The sequence below is a fragment of the Myodes glareolus genome, chromosome 6 (assembly GCF_982192425.1).
Source record: "Myodes glareolus chromosome 6, mMyoGla1.1, whole genome shotgun sequence".
Taxonomy (NCBI): domain Eukaryota; kingdom Metazoa; phylum Chordata; class Mammalia; order Rodentia; family Cricetidae; genus Myodes; species Myodes glareolus.
Window position 1 is genome coordinate 81,058,688 of NC_142031.1, and position 25,501 is coordinate 81,084,188.

General features: G+C 41.3%; 1 protein-coding gene across 1 annotated transcript in view; it reads left to right on the forward strand.

Moving 5' to 3' along the window:
* Window positions 1–25,501, forward strand: part of Fshr (follicle stimulating hormone receptor) — a 185,207-nt gene that overhangs the window by 119,266 nt on the left and 40,440 nt on the right. The window contains 2 exon segments of the mRNA XM_087907284.1: window positions 14,704–14,778; window positions 17,026–17,100. Coding sequence (XP_087763410.1) covers window positions 14,704–14,778; window positions 17,026–17,100 — 150 coding nt within the window.

The following is a 25,501-nucleotide window of genomic DNA, read 5'->3' on the forward strand; positions in this document are numbered from 1 at the left end:
AGGTTCTTCTCCCCATGAAAAGACACACTTCCCCCAGTGCGGTCCAACTTCCCTTGGTTTTCAGACACTAACTGTAGTTGGTTGAGTGTGAATGAGGCTCTCTTCTTCGGAACAGAGAGCTGTAATGGGAAAGAAAACAAAGGAAGACATTGAGCAGGTCCAGAGCAGGCTGCAAAGTCAACTAAGCTTCCCATGATGATCAGAGCCCAGCTAAGGCTCGCAGCCCCAGTCTGGGAAAAATGAGCACAGACCACGCCTTTTCCCGCATGGCTTTCTCCTTATTTTAGCTGCAAACAGCTCTCCTGCATCTGCCTCCTTATTAATCCCCCTTCTGCTGCCATTTGTCTTCTCTTTCAAATCGGTGATTTTCCATCTTTAGTTTATGAAGTGTTTGAGGACCAGCCTCCTGCTGGCAGATTATAAACTATTGCTCCTGTAAGGGGTATCCTTAAGTTCCACAGACAAACAGCAGCAAAGGAATCCCATGCAACTCTGGGTGAATTTCCAATAGGTTCCCATGTGCTCACTGCACATCGGGAGCGCTCTTTAAGCACTGCAGGGCTTACCACATCGCCAACCTTGTCTAATCATATTGATTGTCAGCAATTGCAGACTACTTGGAAAGCAAGTTGCTATGGTAATCCCCTCGTCTTATGTCTTACATTTAAAGACACAATGATCCTGAGGTGTGGGGGTAGGGAACTACTTGTAGTTGGTGACAGAGAAAAACATAATTATATATGCAAATTATAAAACTAATGTATTTAAATGAATTCTGAAAGAAAAATCAGGACTTGATATAAAAAATTAGCCCCACAATTTCTACCAAAAGCACATTTATTCTGACTATATTTATTCCCCTCCCCCAAGCACCCATTTTTTAGGAAAAGAAGATGGAGTAAGAATGAATGGCCCATTATCTCAGTTGCTTAGAACAAGGTGCTAATGTCATGGGTTGGTCCTACAGGGGTTCCTTGTTGTATAGGGCAGCTGATCTCTTTAGAATGGGGATGCAGCTCAGTTAGTAGAGTGGTTATGTAGCATGTTCAAAGTACCAGGCTCAATTTGTAAATCAGGCATATGATATGTGTTTGCAATCCTAGCACTCAGGAGGTAGAAGCAGGAGAAAAAGAAGTAAAGGCCATTCTTAGCTACACAGCAAGTGGATGTCAGTCAATCTTGTCTAGACAAACAACAGAGTGGGCTGGAGAGACTGTTCAACTGCTAAGAGCAGCTGTAGCTCTTGCAGAGGACCAGAGTTCAGTTCCCAACACCATATTGGGGGGCTTACAGCTAACACCCATGTTGGAGAGCTTACAGCTACATATAATCCCAGCTCCAGAGGGCCAGATACCCTTTTCTGACCTTTGTGGGCATGCACTGCACATATACATAAACTCAGATAGACATACACATAACAATAATAAAATAAACAGAAGGAAGAAGACAAAATATCCCATGAATAAGTAGAATGAGCAAAACTGAAAGCCAGGCACACAGGGAGCCAGTAACAAAGGGACATAGCACCATGGCTGAAAGAAAACCAGCATGGAGTTAGTGATCTAATTGTTCCTCCTTTCTGTTTCAATTTTCTGGGGAAATCAACTGGCCTTCATGGTCTCTGCCAGTTCTTGGGTAAACTTAATTCTGGGTGACTAAAGAAATTTGTCCTGGAAGTTACTTGAAGAGATGCTTCAGAATGAGCCCAATTTCCCTTAGACCAAATGCTCAAGAGTTGGGGGGGGGAGGGAGTCTAGTCTTACTCCACATAATTCAAGACCAAAGGGCTTCAAGCCCTGCAGATGTCAAATGCCCACTCATCACACATATTCACTGAATGCCTGGGGATTGACTATACAGGTCCACCCTATGAATACAACAAAGACACCTTGGCAATTGGCTCTAGATTAGGATCCAAAAATTATGACAATAAATATCAGGACTGAGACTGGAGAGATGACTCAGTGTTTAAGAGAGAGAGTGCTTGTTGCTCTTGCAGAGGACCTAATGTTTGTTCCCAGTACCCATGTCAGGCAGCTCACATCTATCCTGAACTCCAGCTTCAAGGGAATCTGACGTTTCTGGGCCCTGTAGGCTTCTACATGCATATGCACACACCTTCCCTCACCTGACATACCACACACACACACACACACATGCCTACATAGGCAGCAAGCTGACCTCTGTGTTTCTGAAGGGTCACAAAGAAGAGCTTGAACAACAATTGCATTACATGAGCATTCCAGAGAGGAAAATAAGACCACTGGTGTGACTCAAATTCAGAAGCAGCCAAGTACAGCTTCCCCACCGTGACTCACAGAGGAAGCACTTTCATGCCAAGTGTAAGAGTTAATAAGGTAGAAACGGAAGGGCGTAAAATATGGAGTAATTATGAATTACAGAGTAAAAGCAGAGGATCAAAGAGGAGGAAAGTCAGTTGGTGAAGGGGGTGGTGTTTTAGGTGTGGCATAGGAGGCAAAAAGACACCATAAATGTGAGATCATTAGGGAATTTTTGGGGGTGCAGTGAGGTGAGAGTGGTGAACAGGATGGCCTTTAGTAATTATCACACACACACACGTGCACAGACATACAGGCACATAAATTTGCACACTTGTTCTTCCGGTATAGAGGCTCAGGATAAGTGTCAGTGGCTTATAGTGGCTTACTAGAGTCACAGATGGAAAAGCCGCTAAGCAGACAATAAAATAGTCTTCAAGAGAATGATGGTTCATGCTGTTGGTTCTCACCTAGCCCAGGGCTTTGAAAGAATGGCTGCTGCTGAGACCTGGTGCTGTTCCTTCACCGGTCTGCCCCAGGAGAGCTCTCAAGAGAACAGCTGCAGGCTCTTGAGAAAGGCTGCCTCCTGGAGGCCTTTCTTGCTCCAGCCCATTAGAAATGGAAGTTGGCTGTCATGGAGAACTGCCCACGACGTGGTTGACTGCCTTTTAATAACAGAAATAATTAAAATCACAAAATTCTGGGGCTAGAAGAGACCCTAGAGATTATTTGAATCAACAGTGTTGTTTTATAGATGAGGAGCAGAGGCCCAGAGAAGATAACTGATCTGACTCCAGGAAGGTGGTTAATTAGTGGCAACGGCAGGAGTGGAGCCTAGGTCTCCTGACTCTGTGAAGTCATGAAAATGACAGTAAGCAACGTGACCTCTGCATACTGCCGTGTGTCTTGTTCTAGCGCTGGCTATGCATTATTCATGTAATCTTCAATAGCCCGGCCCTGCCAATAAAAAGGATTAAAGACACATGCATTAAAGGATAGAGGACCTTTGCAACATTTTACAGATGAAAATGGACCTTTGACAGCTCCAGTGATTTGCCAAAGTGATGAAGAGCTTCCTTTTACCTGTCTGTTCAAGAGACCTTGCCTCGTGCAGCCCTGCATCATCGGATTTTAGACAGCTGGAGACTCATGTCTCCTCACCTGAACACCCCACTCCCTCCTCAAGATACTCAGTAGTGAATTTAGTAGACCTCGTTCTTGAAAAGTTGTTTTATTAGCAGATAGCTTTGTTGCTGCTGTTCTGCTTTGCTTTACTTTTTTTGTAAAATAATTGAACAGGTAAGAAAAGACGCCAAAAGTCTCTATATAATTCCATGAGCAGCAACCATTTCCTGTGTTCACTGTAAGTGGCCAGGCAACTCAATCATAGATAGTAAATACTGTCACTAAGGAAGAGTGGCTTTTGCCTAAATGAGGCCAGACACAAATTTAGTCAAGAGGATTTTGACATTGTTTGTTTTCTTCTAATTGGCCAGACAGTCCTCCTGTATGATTTCTAATTAACCAACAAATAAAAGCTATTTCACACCATTGGCTGCGCTGTTTTTCTTTTTGCTAGGGGTAGACGCAGGGCTCTTCCCCAGCTCTCACAGGAGGAGCACTGGTCAGTTACACAGAGGCTTCGGCCTGCTTGCTGGCCTCTTACCTTAGGAACGGTGCATGACCACAGCCAGCACCAGAGTGTCTGACACTTCTTTCTCACTAAGTGGCCCAAGGTCGTTCCTCTGCATTCTATTTAGAATCCCAAGGCAACAGAAACTTCAGTTCTGGGTCCTGGCTCCTCCAGGGGTCCAGAGAAGGAGGCAGAGTATGAAGTTACATCTCTTCTGTTCATATCACTGGGGTGGGGGGGGTTTCTTCTCTGAAAGCAACAATCTGACCACAAGATTGGCTAAGAAATAAAGTCTAGGACTTAGCATCGAGACACATTCCTGCAATCTGAGCTAGTCAGAAAGCTGAAACAGTGTGGGTATCCTAAGAAGACCTTGTGTTAAAGATATACATTGTTTAAGAAGCTAGGACTACAACTTAGTGGCACAGTCTTCGATCTCTAGTACTACTGGGAGGTGGGAAAGCAGGGAGAGAGGGAAGAGGGGGCAAAAAGCAAGGAGAGTATATTATGTAGCTGAGCATTAACAGGTGAGGAGTGGATAGTTTTTTTTAGATGACAGCTGAAAATATATTCCACACCATATATTATCTCCATAATTCTCACAAAATCTCTAAATGACTGCATATTTGTCCTCTTGAAATAAACAAGCGTCATGAGTTGGCTGACTTTTCCCTGGTTGCAAGCACACTAGGCCATGATAGGAGAGCAAGCCTCTGGCCAAACCCATCTCTGGCCTCCCAGTGCATATTGTCACTCGTCTATGACTATGACCTCGACAAGTACCAACCAGCAGGGCCATTTAGTGAGATTGCCTCTGCTGAACATTTAGTGCTGTGTTTACTACACAGCAAATGTCCAATAAAGGTTAATTGTTATCAGCAGCACCGTTGCTCCTGAAGCCTGGGATACGCAGCCCGAGTTCACAGTGTGGAACCTGAATACTACTTTCTGTGAGCCGACATTTGTCTGGCTGCTCCAATCTCCCATTCCCATGCCCAACGTTGGCCTCTGATGGAACCAAGAAGCCGTGCTAGCAACAAGTGATCGAATGAATGCCTCTTTCCTTTTGGTTCTGCACAGCTGTCTCCTTTACTACCCTCATCTTTCATCACTAAGAACACAGTAGATTCCTGTTTAAACCATTTCTGACAGGCACCCACAGTAATAAAATAATTGTCACCCTTGCTAGCTTCCCGATCTAATCTGGTCCTACCTGCAGAAAGTCTAGCTCCTACTTTAAGCTCTTATGTTCTCCCCAGACAACTCCACATATGGCTTCCAAAAACAGGCACCATCCATACTCCTGTTTGCCGAAGGACAAACACAACACAGGGCACCAGCTTCTGCTTTACCCTTTTCTCCACTCAATACTCTGTTATTACTATTGTCGGAGGTAATTCAACCCAAAGACACACAAGACCCGCCTAAAGCCAAATAGCAAGTCTGGATTGTCAACCAGTGGCCACATGGGAATTTACCCAAAGCATGCTGCCCAAGCCTCACTATTCTTTTTCTTTTAGGCACAAAAATCAGATCCTGTTTGACTCACTTCAATTAGCAAGAATAAAAAACTACAGAAGTCATAAAGCAAGGTTAGCAAATTAAGGGACATTCCTGGATTCTGAAAGTCTGGACCAGGTCTTTGATGGAGTAAGTCTTTGTTCCTGTTTTGGTGGGTGTTGGAGCCTACATGTTGAGTTCTAAGGTCAGAATGATGCCTCCAACATGGTGTCAGTTATGCTAAGGTCCAGGGACCCAATATAGTGTCATGCTTATCACATACCTAACTCTGAGCCTACTCCAACTTCTTAAATCAATCAAATGGGCACACTCGATTTGCTTTAAAAAAAAAAAAAGTTACCCGTGACTTTCATCAAATCACTCCCGAGTTAACACAGACTTTTATAGACACCTGAATGAAAGAAACAGAACCATAAAGAGGATAATGGTGACAGAAAATGGGGGACATTTATAAGAAATAGTGAAAAAGACTCAAAATCTGATTGAGTATTAAATGACAAAGAGGTCATAAGGAACCCTAAGATTAAAGGGTTGAGTTGATCCAATGAACCAGTAGTGGTATTAGATTGGGCTGTTATCTCCATGTTGGGATTAAGGGGGAAAGGTCATGGATGACAGAATCTTACTAAACTCACTAGACTAGTCAAGACAAACAGTTAGCAGGAGAGGTGGAAAGCATGCCCTGGGCAGCAGGAGGGGTGGGGCACCCTTTCCTCTCTTCCCCCACTTCTGTCCTACTGACTTAGCATTCTCTGTTTTTTATACATATGATTTTTATCCAATTAAATTGCAGATTCTTAGAAGACAAGGGTGCATTTTTTACTATTTTATATGCTTTATACTTGCATAAAATGTGCTACAAAAACACTTATATGGGTTGCTGCTTGGAACTTTAATTTATGTGTAGAGGGAAAATTTGCATGTGAACTTGTATATCAACTTATCAGAACTCAAGTGCCCTTCATGATAGAGGGAGGGAGGGAGGGATGATGTGTAACTATTTTATAGGTCTGTGGTTCCCCCCAAAAAAGGTATCCACTCTTAGAGATCAAAATAGCAATAATGGGATTTCCTGAAGTGGAAAGGTTTTAGGCACTGGCAATGTGATCCCCTATTTTGCTCCCCTCTGAGGCTTCATAGAGGAGGGATCCATATTCCCTGTTGAGTCCAAGTTAACAGGACAGTAAAGAGGTAATCAGGTATCCTCCCTGTGCCTCTTTGCTCTTCTGTAAAGATGGTACCTACTTTCTGGGGCTGTTGTGAGCTTCAAACACAGTGGGGGGAGGGCTGGTACATAATAAACACTTATTAGATATTAACTGCTATTATTATGATTTTTCTATCCATTTCTTCCTCTGCTGGGAAGCATGAGAAATATGCTAATATGTACATGGCCATATTCAAGATAAAATCCAAGTGGGTACAATTAGACTGAGCCACTGAGGGTGATTTTATCTCTGTGTCCTCTTGGGATGTCTTTAGAGCAGCCTCAGCAAACACTGGCCATGCCCAGGATAAGGGGAAAATTCTGTGAAGGAACCTGTCCTAAACATGCTAGGAAGCAAAAGCACTTACCTACTATCACCTGAGGGGTCAGTGGAGCCCTTTGATGGTGCTCATAACTCCCTCTGGAGATGGCTTGCTGCGCCTAGACTGACCCTCTTCTTTGTTGTGGAATATTTGTTTAGCTACAGAAAGCTGTATTGCATTTGTTTATGCAACTGTGTAAAGATGTGTTGCTTTACCTGCCTAAGGTACTTGATTGGTCTAATAGAAAAGGTAAAAGGCCAACAGTTAGGCTGGAGAGAGATAGGCAGGGCTGGTAGGCAGAAAGAACAAGTAGGAAGAAGAATCTTGGTGTGAGAGAGAATGAGTAAGAAAAAGAGGTGGATGTCCAGGACCAGTCAGACAGGGAGAAAAGTAGGAAAGTAAGACATACAGGCTAAAAGAAAAGTAAAAAGCCCTGAGTCAAAATATAGATAAAGAGAAAGAGATTAAATTAAGTTATAAGAGCTAGTGGGACAAGCATAAGATAATTCTGAATATTCATAACTAACATTAAGTCTCTGTGTCATTATTTGGAGTGTGATGTTCCAAGAAAGCCTGCTACACTTCCTTAGGGAACAGCACACTTCTTTGGTTATAGCTTTAGGAGGGGTGGCCACCCATGCCAAGGCGTGTTCCTTGTCTTATCTAGCATCCTGTGAGGGGTCCATGAAATAGATGAGCACTCACCGCGCAAATCAAAATGGAACTGTGATTTGGAATAAGACCACAGCCTAGCTGAAGAATGGAAATAACCTATAGATGGGAGTAGGAACTGACCTGGATTCCGTTGTGCAAGGGTTCTTAGGACATTTCCAGCAGCTGTTCCCCCAGTATGGTGGTGACCCATGTCAGCAACTCACGAATTCATCAGCCTAAATGAATGCAGTCTTAAACATCAGGAGAGGGAGTTACATGGTCTAGCGGCATGGCGGTGTTTGAATTTGCTATCAGACAAGCATTTCCTTTCATTGCTCAGTCCCTTTGGAAGCCGGAGGCAGCTATTGTCAACATCCTACACTGGGAATCTCCTTAACATTCCAGTAGTCAGATGGAGAAGTTCAAATCCTCCAACTGTAAAATCTCAGAATCAACCTTAAGAGATTTTAATGGGATATGAATGTGAATTTGAGGCATTTTATAAACTTCTCTGGAAGGCATTTTCATCAGTGTTTTCCCTGGTGTTTCCTAACTTCACACCACAGAGTGTGTGGTTCATCTCCAGAACTGGGAGAGTAGAAAACATAGGAAATGACAGGATGTGTGTACCATATACACATTATTAAAAATGATATGTAACCTGTATTCATACTAACATGTCACCATATATATATATATATATATATATATATAGTTACAACCACTTTAAACTTTATATCATGATACTCATTTATAGTCATGTGTTTTATAACAATGAGTACTGTGTAACTCATATATACTTTTAGTATGTGCATTATATGTGTGTATATAATATGTGGGTTTTGTATCGTATGTCTCTTCATTGTGAAGCATGTACTTCATGTTGGGGGGTTCTCAACTCCTCCAGAAATACGCTTTATGGCTAAGTATATGTATATTACATAATTGGGTATTTACGGCATGCTTATTTATGGGTTATGTTATATGTTAACATGTGTATCTATATATACCATTATATTAGATACAATGTACAAAAAAAGTTTATTTTTCCAGTAACCTAAATGAGGCCTAACACATAAATCTAACTAGACTCTCAGAAAACTGCTATGACCCCAGGACACAGTTTATTTATCTCTAGATTCCTGTCACTGATGTCAGCACACAAAATACAGAAGCTGCCTAGTCAAAATCTGCTGTGCATTTATTGAATTAGTTCTCTACCCTTTAACAATCTCACTCTGAGACTCTGCTGAACAACAAGCCTCCCTCCAGTGTTAACATGCAATTTGATTTGCAAAGATTGTTTGCTTTGTGTGTTCAAGATCACAGCTTTACTGTTCCAAAGCAGAGTGGAAGAGTCTTCCTTAACCACTCAGAGTAATTTAAGAAACAGTTGACTGGGAGCAGGAAGGCTAAGACAGGTAGTACTAAGGCTATGGCAATGGTACTGTTCTCTAGAGGTTCTCTGCAGCAAAAAGGGAACTTCTTTATTTAAACCATATAATTCATCTCCAGAATGTAGATCCAGTGGAATATGTGAGGATTATCAATAGAGGATATATGATTGCCTAGGTTATGGAGGGAAAGATAATTAAACTTATTCTTCAAATAAATTATAAGGTTATTAAAGAAATGGAATTTTATTCCAAATATATTATTTTTGGTTTTTTGAGACAGGGTTTCTCTGTGCAACAGTCCTGGCTGTCCTGGAACTAGCTCTGTAGATCAGACTGGCTTATAATTCACAGAGATCCCCCTGCCTCTGTCTTCTGGGCACTTGGATTAAAGGCATGCACCACCACCACCTGGCTTATTCTGAATATTTTAGTGCCATTGGTTGCCTTAACATACACAATCAAAGGAAAGCAAACTGCATAAGTTGGAGAAAGATCCTCAATGGAATGGGAGGAGAAGGAATAAGATGAATTCTCACTAGAGTTTATTTCCTATATTTAAAGGAAAAAATGTAGAACACCCAACATGAATAGTTATAAAATCATATTTGTCTCACAATTCTGATGACTGGAAAGTCAAACCATCATGACACCACCATCTGGCTGACTCATAACGTGGCAGAGGAGAAGAAAGGAAACCCACCATGTGCAGAAGGGCATGCTTTCCAGTAAGGCTGGGGAGACACAAGGCTCTGTGTTGTAACAACTCACACTGGAGGAAGCTAATGCAACTTTACAAGACCTAACACACTCAACTTAGACTATAGACAAGACTTATTGTCATTTGCTAGGTTTGGGCATGGACCAATCAACAAAAGTACAAAGGAAAACCTCGGGCAAATCTTATTTCTTGCAATTCAGCAGATGTCACGCCTAAGATTGGACACTTCCGTTTTCTGTCTTTTCATCTACACACCAGTCATTCACTGAGCGTTAAATGCATACCAAGTCACTGCTAGACTCTGTCAATATAGAGTTGAATATATAACTGAAATATAGTTGAAAGCAGCATTAAATCTTTCACACAGGCAATTATGACCCAATCAATCACTTCTCATAAGTACCAGTTACATCTTCTCTTACCCTGAGCATAGTGGAAATCAAATTTCCAACATATGAACCTTGGGACATTTGAATCCATTTAAGCCATAGCTCTGACTCTTTCAAATGTTAACATAGGAGCAGTCAGCACTCAGACATTTTATAAAACACAGGTTATCATTAGAAAGGCCTGAATAGAGCCTTGGGCTCTACACTTTCAAAAGTCTGTGTGTCACTGTGGGTCTTTCTTCAGAGCAAGACAATTTAACACCCTACCAGGCTTTTCTTCTGACATTCACACACATGTAGAGATTAAAAGCATGATAGAATAATCCAATTATATCAGCTCAATGGGGTGAAGTTCTTGATTAAAGAATCTGTACTCCCTCCCCAAATTTTATAGACCTTTCAGCTTGTCTAGTCCCTAAATTCTCATGAGACTTTTTGCACTTGAAGCAACTATCACATCATTGTTCTGCACTGCTTTGCTGTTATCAGTATTTCATTTTCTGTCTCCCAGTCTGGTTTCACTGAGTTTCTGGAAAGTGTCTTATTCATATGCCTCTATATTGACAAATCAGGAGGTGATTTGGTATGAGTTTAGCACTCAGTAAGTGACTATTGGGCAGAGAAAACAATAAAAAAAGGAAGAACTCAGTCGTAGGCGTGGCATCTACTGAACTGCAACAGAGATGAGATTTGCCCAAGGTTTTCCTTTGGCACCATGACCAAACCTACCAAATGACAAGAGGTCTTGTCTGTGGACTAAGCATTTGTCCCAGAGTTTTCTTATTGTTCTTGCTCTTGCTTTTCTAATCAACAAATACAAGAAGCCCTTGGCTGTATTAGTTCTGCTGTACTAAAGCATCGGGATACCTTTCTCCACACTTCTCATTGACGAAGCTTCCCTAGACATTGTTTTTATACAATGAAGTCCTTGACTCGACAGAACAGTCATAACTGAGAAAGAAGGAAAGCCTGGTGACCACAGAAGATTATAAACCATTTGATTGGGGATTAAGGAAGTTGACTTTTAAGTCCTGTCTATACAAGAAATGAATATTTGTCTACATAAAGGGAAATATGCCTGCATGAGGCATGGATGCAGGTAGGGAGCAGGACACATGCTCTACGGATTTCAGAATGCAATTGTATTCTGCTTAAAAGAGTGGTGGTCATGTTCAGTACTTTTACAGGAAAAGGTAGGGTTCAATCACTGTTCCTTGTAGATAAACTAAATGTATATTTTTTATTTTAATAGTTTTAATTTTATGTATGCGTGTGTGTCTGTACTTGGAAAAGAGCATGAGAACGGAGGTAAATGCAAAGGCTAGAAGAAGGTGGTGGATCCCCTAGAATTGGAGCTACAGGAGGATATAAGGTTCCTATCAGGCACTGGAAAACAAACTCCAGTCCTCTAAAAATGCTGAAAGTGCTCTTAATAGTTTAGTCACTTTTCCAACCAGCCCCTTACTAGAGGGAATGCTAGGGAATAACTGAGCATTGGATGTAACTAGAGATCCAGCATAACTGTTTTAGCCTGTCATAGAGTGATGCTAATGTGTCTGTGGTCATATGTATTCAGTCTTACCTGATCTTGGAAGCCAAGCTGAATTGAGTCTGGTTAGTACTTGATGTGGCAGTGTTGTGACCATTCCCACTATAACAGCTTATATGAATTTGTAAAATCCTGGGGCTGTTCATTTTGAGCTGAGTTACCACAGGTTTATAGAATAACAATACCTGTCTGTGACTAGAGGCTAAAAGCCTGACTGATGCTATAATCAAATAAATTAGAGGAAATGATATAATATGAAATAAAATGCTCAGCACTATGGTTTAGATGTGGCTCACTTGTCTAAGGGTTCACTGATGAAAATTTGATTTCTGTGATGGTAAGTGATGATGTAACTGGAGGGAGATAGACCCTAAGAGGAGGTGGGAGCTTCCTTACCTCTGAAAATTAGACTTCTGCAGATCTGTGATTGCAGATGTGACCCTGTTGCACTAATCTGGAAAGGGCTTAGCAAACTCTGTCTTCAGCTAAGTCCCAGGACAACAGACAGCATTTCTACCTCTGTCTATTTGAATTCATCCTACCTGTGAGATTTCCTGAGATAGTCAACGGAAGCATTAAAACTGCATGAGAGTCTTCCTGAGAAGCCTAAAGAAAGCATGTCTCATATATGAGTCCCATCACAAACACCAAGTCACCCTGTCTCCTCACAGGCTCTGATTTCTGCATAGTGGACTGCATTTTCCACAGCCTTCATACTTCTCCAGAAGGAGAAAAGCTAGGGTCTGAAACATAGGGTGTATCATACCAAGCCACCATTATACCAAAGACAGACTTCACTTTAGTAATATCATGGAGGAGGGCAGGTTTTAATCCTGCTTATTTTTAATGTAATTGATTAAAAGAATAAAATCAGATCCACAACATCACACATAACCACCAATTCAACTAAAAAAAAAATAGTGATCTGAATGTGAGACCCGAAACTTTGAAACTGTTAGATGAAAACACGAGTAAAACACATCAAGATATCAAACTCCAAAAACACCAAAGTCATCCCCAAGACTGACACAAGGAAAGAATCGCCATGAACTTAAATAATTGTCACAACAAAGAAAACAATGGTTAGGGTGAAGAGAGACTGGAGCCTGGGAGGAAACCTTGGCCACCTGTCCATCTGACATAAGATTAATATCTAGAACTGAAGAACTAGAAAAGAAGCCTCCAGTCAATGAATGGACTAATCAGACAGTTCTTGAAGAAAAAATGCAAATGATTAATATACATTTTAAATATTGAAAATTTTAAATCATCAGGGAAATTAAAATTATTACAGATTTAATATTCCATCTCACTCCAATCAAAATCACTATCCTCAAAAAACAACTAATTCTAGCAAGGATGTGGAAAAATATGGAAACCTTATACATTACTATGTTCATGTAAACTGGTGTCATCACTATGGAAATCAACATGTAGGTTCCTCAAAAGAATTAAAAATAGAAATACATTAAAAATAGAAATAAAGCATGATTCAGAGATGCTGCTCACTCCTGGCATATACCTCAAAGGTCCTAAGTCAACATGCACATTGTTGATATTCAATCATCCATATTTATTGATACAGTGTTCCCCAGAGCCAAGGTCAGGAAACAGTCTGGAGTCCAGCGTTGATGAAGAAAATGTGGTACAGACATACAGCAGAATTTTGCCCAGTGTAAAGTGACGTGAAAATACAGAAGTCACCAGAAAATGTATAGAATTGAAGTCCATTGTGCTAAGGGAAGTAAATCAGACTCAGGAAGACAAATATCACATGATTTCTCTCATATGTAGTATGTAGATTAAATTTGTGTGTGTGTATCTCTGTGTGCATGTGTCTGTCTGTCTCTGCCTCTGTCTCTCTCTCTCTGTCTCTGTCTCTCTCTCTGTCTCTCTGTCTCTCTCTCTCTGTCTCTCTCTCTCTCTCTCTCTGTCTCTGTGTGTGTGTGTGTGTGTGTGTGTGTGTGTGTGTGTGTGTGTGTGTGTAGTTATAGGACATGAAAGGACAAATGAGACCAGGAGAGGAGAGAAAATGTCTAAAGCAGGAGGGAGGAACAAGTGAGGGTGGCAGAATATTTGTGCTATGAAAGCACAAAGTGGTCTACCTTGGGAGAAGAAGACCTTCAGCAAAGGGGAGGGACAATGAAGGGTATGGGAATGAGGTAAGAATAATATATATGCATATTTATCATATGTCTCTGGTGATATATATATATACATCAAACTGCCATTTTGAAAATATCATTTATATTATTCTAACAAAAAATGTAAAAAAAATACTTTTAAGATAAGGAAGAGAACAAGAATGACAAGGAAGAACCAGAGTAAGAAGGAAATAGAGGTCAAGAATGAACATCTACATTCTCCCACACCACAGCCAGTTTAACAGAAAACCTGGCTCCATAGTCCAGAGCAGGTTTAATGAATCGCAGTCCTCTGGCCAGATTCATTCCCATTCTTAATAAAGTTTTAGTGGCATACACTTCATTTCCAATGGGTTCTTTGGATCTTCAGTCTTTATAGTAGTTTCAACATAGATCAAATGATCCACAAAGTAATTATTATCTGGATAAATAATTAAAATTTATAATTTTATAAATAAATTTATTTAATTTATAAATTTATTTTAATTTAAATTTTTAATATAAATTATAAATTTATTTAAATAAATTTAATCAATAAATAAAAAAGTATCTGAGAAACTTTGCTGACCTCTGACCTAAGGAACTTAGTTTTATTTCAATCCTGTTTATTTCCCTAAATACCTTTGAGTAAGTCTTCTTCAGGCTTTGATTTCTCCAGTTGAAGAATGTTTAATCACCTAATGAACCACTGCCTCAGATTTATTTTCCCACTGTTCTGCAAACATTAGCATCTACTGTATTGGTTTAGACTTATGACTATAACTGACTTGAGAAAAGGAACACAGTTTTGGGTCTTATGAATTCTGCTTGGCACAAGGCTCTAGTTAAGTCCTTAGAAAGTCTATGGAGGAAAACTGAACTAATCTGAATTATCTTTCTTTTACTACAGAGAGATCTCTCAAAATGATGTCTTGGAAGTAATAGAGGCAGATGTATTCTCCAACCTACCCAAGCTGCATGAAATGTAAGCAACAGTACAGTGTGTGTGTGTGTGTGTGTGTGTGTGTGTGTGTGTGTGCATGCGCGCACATGCAGAAGAGGGTCATGATATCATAATAAGCCCTAAAGTTCTTTTGTACTCCTTGGAAACTTTGACTCTGCTCTGCCCTCAGATCCATAGATCATCATTACAAGATACCAGAGGCAGCCTAAAAGGGACTGTCATTTGACTCTGGCTGGAGACACAGGCACCATCCTCTACTTTAAACTTTATTCTGTTTACTGACTCTCTCGGTTGGTTTTCTTCTTGTTGTTTTATGTCACAGGCTCTAGAACCCCTGTCCTACAACGATGGGAAAACTCCTCCTTCCCATTACCTCATTCAATGTTACAACTACAAAAGCCAAAATAATTCCCACTCAATGTGACTGAGACTGGATAAGCCTACCCTAATAGCTGCCTTTGCAAATGCATGAAGGCTCAACCAAGAACCAGAACCATCTGAGATTTCAGTTTCTCATCTGCAAAACTAGAGTGAAATCCACACTTCCAAAGTAGTTGTGATGAAAAAAGGACAAGATAAACATCAGTTCAATCTAGCGTTATCAACCAGCAAAGCAGCTATATTGTAATGACCCTTGGTAGTTCTACTAGTATAGACAAACTTACTTTCTCTTGACATTCTAGTTGTATATACATGCAATACATAGATCTAATAATGTTCTACACATAATTATGTGTCTAATTACTGGAAGATAATTCATAGACTGGTAGGATGTCAAGGCCACAGAGACTGTCAAGACTGTCAGTTCAAAGAACATTCAAAGTATGTTCTACCTTTTACTATGAACCCAGGAAATTATTTGATGTTCAATAAAGGAGAGAGAAAAATATTTTATGATCAAAACGATTAGGAAACACTGAGCAAATAAGAGGAAATAATCTCATTCTCCAGTAGAAAAACTCTGAAGCTATGTAATGCTAAGATACATTTGGGATTTCCAAGAAAAATTTGTGCAGTCTATGTGTGTGCATGCATGCATGCATGTGTGCATGTACGTATGTGTGCATGTGTGCGTGTGTGTGTGTTTTAATGAGTTTATTTAGAAATCACAACATGCCCATTTTGACCGACTCCTTTTTCCTTCTGTCAACCCATTCTGTCTCCTTCCTGATTCCTCCTCATTTTCATTAATGTCTTGTTCCCTTATTCTCTCTCCACCTGCCCTAATCTTACTCTAGTTAGGAAAAGAGACCTTATAGGACCTCAAAGTCCACAAAGACTGTCAGAGAAATGAACCAAAGCCACAGTGTGACGTGCCCTGTGTTGCCATCCAGTGGACAGCGGGGCTAATGAAACGGGTCTTGTATCTCTTCCTTACATGGAGAGGCACTCAACCCCATGCAACACTAACTGTCTTTAAAATGATTAATTGCCTTGCAGTTGGCTCTGGTTAGCTACAGGTTACTGCAACATAAAAGCTAATGAAACAGGAAGGATGTAATTAACAACAGTATCTCAGCAAATATACATTGATCCCACAAGATGAGAAAAAAGATAGGTTCTCTGCGGGAATCTAAATGTGAATAGTCTCACTTCCAGACTATTGATCAGGACACAACACAGGCTAAAACCACCATGCAGAACTCACCACTCCCCATCTGCTGTGGGGAGCCAATTGAGGCTACAGAATGAGGGTGGATGGGGGACTGGCCTCCATCCAGGTGCTGGAACTTGGTGCTTTAAATCAGACACGGAAGTGGCTTTCTCCCAGATTTTGTTTATCTTTGCCATTTCATTTCCATTTCTCTAGTCTTTTTGCTACCTCACCTGTAACCCTCCCGCCCCCTCTCATCTTCTTTTCAGCCTTTCTGGCTGGTCTGAATGTCCTTCTCTTGGCTTCAGAGCTGTCACTAGTTCAATTCCCCCATGTGAGTGTCACCTGCCCCTTCTTAGTTCACCCTGGTTCTGGGAGATTCTTACTAGTAAAATCCTCAGCTCTCTTCATGGTTAAAAAAAGGACTGGAGGATGGGTACCAAGAGATGAGCGTTAAATGGACAGGGTTAGTACTCAATTTACACAGATTTATACAATAAAGGATCCTGCATGCTTGCTCAATATTTGCTGAAATGGCAGCTGGATCGATGGATAAATGGGTAGATGGATGAATGAATGACTTGATTGTTTACTGGCAGGCTCTACATAACATGAAAAATGCCATGATACTTCTTGCCGTTCAAGTCACTTACACGTATCTCCCTCTTTTACAGTAGAATTGAAAAGGCCAACACTCTGCTGTACATCAACCCCGAGGCCTTCCAGAACCTCCCCAGTCTACGATATCTGTAAGAGCTCATTCATTATAACCTTCCTTCTGTTGTTAAATTGTGCATTCATATTTTAACAAAATCTCCAATTGCTACTGTCGGAATAATCAATCACTTTTTCAATAAGAATGGGCAAGGGTTACAAGAGCAAAGGTGGGGGACAGATGGTAGTGAGTCTGGTTTTATTTAATGAGAAAATTCCACTAATGTAATTGCATTTTGTTTTCATTTTCAAATGAGGACTATCCTTTTTTCACATTTACAGGATTGTCGTGCAGGCCTCTTACAGAACCAAGTCATAACTTAGGGTTAGTGAGATGCAATCAAACTTTGTACTATGTTTCATTTTGCAACCTTGACTTCTAAGATATTGTTTGTCTCACTTGTTTTGCATTTAAATATTTTTTTTCTCAGAGAGATTGGAGTGTTTTATTTTGTACATCTTGGTCGATAACTGTCATGGTATTTTATCAGCAGAGAGATTCCTGATGTCTGAACTCCATCCTACAACCTGTCCCCATCAGCAGACACAGTTTCCTACACTCGAATGACTTTTACATTAGCCAAGGGCTTGACAGATACTTGAGTGTTATGATGAGATCTTACAAAACAGCAGACAAGAATCTAGACCATGGAGTCGAGCTTCCTGAGTCCATTTGCTAGCTGTTTATCAGAAGCAAGAAATTAACCTCACAGGTTGATTCCTCACCAAGAAAATGGAAATAACAATGCATATAGGTTATTAATGTAACAATACTAAATAGAGGTTTAAAGCAACAACCGTCTATCATTTTTTTTACCTATCTTGGTTGTTCAATCAAATCAGCCTGCTGACCAGGGCTTGGTTTGCTTGACCTCAGCTAAGCTTACTCATGCTGGTCAGCAGTTTCCTCTGGGGTGGGCCATTCTCAATGGTCCCGGTTAGAATGACTCAGCTATCCTCTCAGGAATGATCATCTCCGCTGTGCTAGTGTAGGTTTATTTTCACTGAGATCTCAGAGTTTCAAGAGAGACATCTGAAGAACCCAAGTTTCTTTGGCGTACACCCTAAATATCACACCATCTCTTCTTGTGCATTTTATTAGACACAGAAGTGAAAAGAACCAGCCTGAATTAAGGAGGTAGAGAAATAGGTGTGACTTCTTGATAGTAGAAAGGGTAATTATGATATGGGGGGTGTGGACACAGGAAAGTAAAATAGGCTTGAGGCCACCTTTGCAATCAATCCAGAGTACATAAAAAGTTTTTCCTTGTGCCTATGTCATGGGGCAAAACTTCCAAGGACCACTCAACAAAACCAGCGTCCAAATTTGAGATTCCTCTAAGGCCAGCCTGTGACTGGCAGGAAAGAAACAGTTCTCATGGAGCGCCCTCACTGCTTTCTGCTGGGAGCTTTTAAAAGCAAAAATCATATCTTGTTGACAGTTGCAGGGAGAGGAAGGGGAGCAAGCAAGCAGTTTAGTGGAAGCATAAAGCAGAAGTTAACTAGGCCAATTTGACCTCAAGTCCCTGGAATAAGGTTGGGCAATTTTCTAAGGGCTTTTCCCAAAAGAAGGCATGTAAGAAGGGTGGAGGTCAGTTGTGTGTCAGACCTTAGATGGCTGAAGCAGGGACAAGATGGAAGGACCTTGGCCCTGTCTCACCTATCATTCAATAAATATTATCTGCTAATAATATCATTCTCTGGCCCTAAATTTTGGTCCACACTAACTAGAGTCAGTAATTATGATAAAAGGTACTGAGCCATTGGTAGACCTCAGCTCTCTGAGTGGGAACTAAGGAATAAGATTCAGCAAATGAGAGTCCATCTACTCTTCCATGCCTTATCTATGACAGGTTCTAGAGAAGAAAGAAGGTTGATTTCTTCTGAATTCATGCTGCAGGCAGGGCAGCTTCATGGGCACGCAGCACATGCAGTTACATGGCTGCTTTCATTCTTCTTTCTTTCTCCTTTCTCTAGAAGATAACTGAGCATAATGTGGGATCACAGGCTCTTCTGTAACAGAACAAAGGAATTGTAGAAAGTGGAAAGGAGTTCCTGGGTTAGATCAATTGGCAAACTGCTCCAGTCTGAGCTCTACTGCATGGGATAGATTCATGAAGAAAACCTCATGCACACATTTCATAGTTCCTTCACACAATAAATAGCCTGTCCTAAAAGAGCACAGCGTAGCAAGTGAATGAGGACTGAGAGGTCAGCTCCAAACTCTGAAACTCAGTGTCTGGAACTTGACTCTGGGGTTGGCAATAGAGCTCAGTTGTAGGGCTTAGATTGGTCCTAAGTATCACAAAAAAATAAACTAGAATTTGACTGATATTGGTCCACACATCATGACCAGCACCATTCATTCTTCATAAAGGGGACCCTGACGAACTAGGAGGATGTACATTTGGAACTCACTGTACAGCAAGAGAAGGGGCCAGGGGACCTTCAATAGAAAAAAATGAAGCTCTGCCTTTGATTTCAGAGGAAAATAAAAATCTGCGTCACTTGTAATTAAATCCAGCCTCCTCTTAGTGCCCTTTCTCACTTTGAGGTAAGCAGTTCTCTTGAATCAGTATCAGGGAAAAGCTAACTTCATGGACACACAACATGGAAATTTGCTCAAATCCCTATGTGTCCTATATTGATCCTGCCTGGTTCCCATGGCTGTGGACAGAGAGATAGCTGTAGCTGGTTCCAGTCACATTGTGTTTAGGGAGATCATTCCTCACAACATTTCAAAGCTGCTTTCTGAGGGAAAAAAATAGCTAGTAAGAGATTGGGAGAGATTTCATTTTATTGTCAAAAGATCCTCTTTTACTACTCAAAAAAAAAAGCCACAGCAAAATATTGTTGTCTTGATCAGTTCACAATGCTAAACAGTATACCTCTATAGGCTTAAATCACAAGTTACTATTTCTCAGTTGTCTGGAGGTTAAATCTAATATCAGGTGCTCCCTGATGAAGTCCTTCAAGAGGGTCCTCTTTGTGGTGTATACAGCAGTCTTCCCATTGTGTCTTTGTATGACCTCATAGGAATCTATAGGAAAAGAGGAGAAAATCCCAGGTCTATACCTGCTTTTATGACATCATACTGTGGTTTAGGGTTTCACAATAAGTTAGGGGAAAACACCCAGTGCATAGAATGACATAATCAGCACAGAATCGTTTCACATCTGGAGTCCTGTGGCTCCCCCATAAGGAATTTGAGAATAGCAATTGTGTGTCTTAAGCCTTTTGACTTCTGGCTAAACTAAACCTTCCCCAGATTTGTATACCACTTCAGCATGCAGCACAAGATACCCCCGGAAGTTTAAACAACTCTACCCTGCAACAGCACTTCAGACAGCAATACACCTACCTCTTCATGACTCAGACAGCTGCTCTTTGGAAAGATTTTCCAGGTCACTAAAACAGAGCAAAAATGCACAGCAAGTTCTCTTGTCTGGAAGATTCTATCAGAGAAGCTGTCTATGTACAGTTAAGCTCCCGTTTTGCATTAGTCAGATCCGGTAACCACAGCAAACCACACAAGATAGGGTGGCTTCAACAAAGGAGATTCATTTCAAGCACGGAGGCTGGGAAGTCCAAAATCAGGACACTGGAAGATTATTCCACTGTAGCAAGTCTCTTCCTGACTTTAAGATGGCCTCTTTCCCCTCATCCTCACAGAGAGTGTGGCCACACACCTAAAAGAGCAAGAATGTACACAAGTAAGCCTCTGATGTTGCTTCTTACAGAGACTAACCCAGTAAGAATAGGGTCCCACTCTTATCATCTCACCAAAGTGTAACCCTCTCCTAAGTATTTTCTCCAGATACAGTCACGGGAAGATTAGGAATTGATGTTATGAGCAGGAGAGGGACACATGTTAGATCTTTGTGCCCCTCCTTCCTTGCTTTTTCCTCTCATCACAGCAGCCATCCATACAGCTTTATGATTCTGCAGCCAGGGAGAAATAGAAATAAGAATTTTACATATTCTTTGGGATGGTGAAAACTTTCTTCAAGAAAAAGAAGCACAAAATGAATGAAGAAATCCAGTCGGGATGAGCTGCTGCTTGTCTGTTCCTAACAGTGTCGTCATTCTTGTTCGTGCTTTAGTAAAGCCAGGATAAATATTTAGCAACAGAGCAACCAAAAGCAGAAAATTAGCAGGGGGCGGAGATGAGGCGCCATTTGACTTGAGCATCCTAATTGCTGCGCGCGCACACACACACACTCAGAAATGTTATGCTGAAGCTCTACGTGTTGATTCCATTCCATGCTGTTCCCTTGATAGCATAGAATTCAGGACAACTAGAAATCAGCACTCTTCATCAACCCCTTCACGCTTCACAGAGGAGCCTGACGTCGTTAAGAAAGAACGCTTAGAAATAATGAAATGCTCTTAAACCAGGAGAGTATGCACCAACAGATCCATCTGAATGCACTGTTAAGGCAGTATTTTATTTGCAGGCAATCTTTTTCTGCTTTGCCTTCCTGGAGCTGACCTTTTATGTATGAAAGATTATCTATTGATCTGTAAATAAGGTTTATACAAGATTCTCTTGCCTTTGCATCCTGTCAATGTAATTCCCAGGCAGCTGGGTGCTGTTGTTCACTACTCAATAAAGTATAATTCCATTTAGTAAGCATGTCTCGCTGCTCCACAGAAGTGTGTCCCACCCAAGCCACCACTGAGAGCCATCTTCCTCTCAGACATTAGCCATTAGACCTCCTCTAGAATACCCTGTGATGTTGCTGGGCCATTTGCTATCTGCAGTGAGAACCATTCTAGGAGATGCCTTCCAGAGACACCCCTCAGCAGTCAGGCTGTCTTACCCCAGCCTTGGTACTAGAGCTTTTCTGACATGAATATTCACTATTCCTGCAAAATGGATTACTTCTGGTCCTCAGTGAGGCTCTCATCTCTGTGGTGGCTGGGGAAGAGTCACACAAAGATCCAGTTTTAGAAACCATGGCTAACATACGCATGATCCTTTTCCACTTGTTCTATCCTTTGGGTTAGAAATTGTCCAGTGAGGAAGAATTCATTCAGTAATTCATTAAAAAATAAGTGAGGTCATGCTACATATAAGGCTTTTTTATGCAGACCAAATATGACAGGACAGATGAAGCTTCTGCCTTTCTGGAGCTCACATTCTCATTATAGAGAAAATAATGTTGAATTATGTCAGGCGATGATGGTGCTATCAAAAGTATTTTGGAGAATATATATATATATATATATATATTACACATATATAGCAATATATATCAAAGAAAGTAATATTTGGGGAATTCTGACTGAGAAAGCATGGAGTAGACAGCTCTGTGCAAGATTGCAAAATATAGGAGATATCTATAGATCACTCTTAATCAAAGAAAAGACTACACTTCTGAACAGAACAATATCTCCAGAACTTGCTTCACTGGTCATGCATAAAAGGACTGAGTCAGTGCCCTGAACCAGATAAGTCGTGGAATGACACACTGGAGCGAGTCAATCACACGCTTTAGAACGGTAGAAGAGAAAAGAGTGGAAGCAATGTCCTGTGTGAAAGAGATATCAGATAAACACATGCAATATGCAAAGATCACAGCTCAGGAGAAACTGAACCCAGTGGAAAAAAGGCTTACTCATTGAGGGAGTGTGACTAGGTTTTGTTGTGTGTGACTAAGTAAAATGGGAGGGGAACTGAGGCAGGAAAGTTTAGCCCTAATAAAGTAGGAAACATAAGCTATTCAAGACTATTGAGCAGCAGGTTGGCAGGAAGGTAGTGACTAGATTGTAGAATATTCCATAGTGAACTATACTCAAAGTCTGCTAAGGAACAATAGCCATAAGACAGAAGGTGAGTAACAGTGACAACAGGTGAAAGTCAATGAAAATCACAGTAGCCTGTTATTTACCTTTGTGCCACACAGGGGAAACACATAATTGAGATTATTTGGTGCACTCCCTTCATTACCCTGGCCTCCCACACAGCCATGTGATATATGAGACTCATCAAGAACCTAGGCATCTTACATGGACTGGGATTATTAAAATGAAATTGTTAGCTGTCTTCTGGGATGTCAGCATTGCATCTCAGAATGTTGCCATGACTACCAAGAGGTTTGGACACAATGAAGACTACAGAATTGCCTATTTTATCAGTAACCTGTCTTCTGAAGTTGCCTCTGCTCTAGCGTTGTCAACTCTAGGATAACACGGCTGTTCGAGGTGAGATTTCCATCTGAGCATGACTGCTCCCCGAGGCAAGGAGACCCTGTGATTGAAAATTTGACAATATTTTTATGTTGCTAACCTTTCCTCCCTGTTCAGAAAATATTCTCTTGCAGGGGTTTGAATCCTTTCCATCAGAGAGGAAATCAATTGATCCAACAATTCCTAACAATGTGTTCAGGTCTTGTATTCTTCCCAGAGTAGTTAGCATTTTTCTGTGTTTGTTTCTGATGTATGTGTTTTGTGGTAGTGTGTAAGTACATATGTGTGCATATGTGTGTACGTAGGTGTGAATGCACATGTGAGTGTGGAAACCAGAGGTCACTGTCCAACATCTTCCTTGATGTTCTCCAATTTGTTTTTTGAGACAGTGTCTCAACCCAGAGTCACCAATTTGGCTAGACTGCCCAGTGATCTGTGTGCTTCCACTATCTACCTTAGGACACACACACACACACACACACACACACACACACACACACACACCTGTATATTCTGTGTAATGTAATTTGCTCAGAAAAATTCTTAAAGTCAGATGTGTCTGCCTGTCACTAAGTCTGAAGTAAGACTGGCCACTCTCTCCTCACTAAAAATCAGATACAAGAAAGAACAGATCCAGAGAAGGACTCGGTGAGCACAGGTCTCAAGTTAGCAGAGGAGAGCTTAGCCCTCGGCTTCTTCCTCATTGCTAATGTCATCTTACCCACCCCATCCCAGGCAGTAATGCATGAACCCTTCCAAATTTCTCCATATGAAAAACAAAATTAGCAAAACAAACTTCAAAAGACTGGCCAGGGGAGAAAAGGCCTCGAACTCCTCTATGATCTCTTTCAGCTGTCAAGGGCTTGATTGCACACACCAGTAAGCTTCACAGTCTGGGGCTCTTACTGTTATACCTGTCCTCAATCCAGAAGGGCAGAATCCATCTGTAAGACAATGAAACCTACAGCATGACAGACCCCTTTACTTCCAAATGAAGCTCCTTTCCCTGGGCAATAAATAGCACAGTCCTGGTGGTACAGTGAGAGACTCCAGCCAGCTGAAGCCCAGCTCCTGTGCTAAAGGGCAACCATGGGATACATTCCTGCTACGTTGGTCCCTCACAAATAAACAAAACTACCTCATCAAAGCCCTGAGAGACACTGGGCTATGGGGACAGATTTTTAGAGACAGATAGCACCCAGAAACCATTTGAGGTGGCCTGATATGGCCTGCCTCAGACTCAGACAGAACCAGAGACACCTTGGACAATAGAGTATACAAGGGCAGTAGCAAAGCCCACACCAGAGGACCTATAAATTATTGCATCTCACTCCAGTTCCAGCAGTGACTTTATAAATACCTCTAGACTTGCAGTTATCCCTGATAGAAGACACACAATAGCACCACTATCTTCATAAGAATTGGCCAGAGGATGGTGTGGGCAGCAAACGTAGACAAGACATGGGACAAAGGGCCAGAGTCAGACAAGTGGATTCCTTTCCTCCCTCTTCCTCTCCCTTCCTCCTTGCCTGCCTGTCTTTCTCCTTTTTTTCCTGTTTTTCCAGGATGGGAACAAAGTTTCCTTTAGCACCAAATCTTCAATGCATAAGAAGAAAAATCCCCAGTGCATTGTAGCAGAGAGGGAAAGGCAGAAGGAGGAAAGGGGGAAGGGTCATTCCTGTCTTAGAGCAGCCTCCTGTGATGCAGACTTACTGGTTAGGCTCTCGCCTCTTTCTTAGCACTTGTCAGGGGAGATCTATGTTTTCTCCTTGCTTCCAAATACTCACTCCTGTCATCCACATTAACATTCAGAGCATGTTAGGCTCCTACAACAGGAGCATTCTAGCCAAGGGTCCCAAGCCCCTGGCTTTGCCTGGGAAGGTTGATCTCCTCCATGAGGGCACAACTGTATGAGGATCCTTTGGCTGCGTAGATAGCAGAATCGGTTGGCTCATGAATAAAGAGCAATGAATTGTTAGATGATGCCTGCCCTGTTGTACCTACACCCTAACTAGAGCAAGCACTAGGTGATGTCCCAGACATCTCTTAGTCTGCATGGAACCAGGATCAGCACACAGTAGGCCCCTAACGGGAGTATGGAGCCGCCATGGACGCTTTCTGTTTTCATGTGAGAGAGAAGCAGCTCTTGTTTTTCGGGAAATCTCTCAGGGCTCAGCAGAGTGTGAACACCGAAGTGACAAACGCTCTAAGGAGGACAATTTTCATCTTCAGCAGACATTGCAT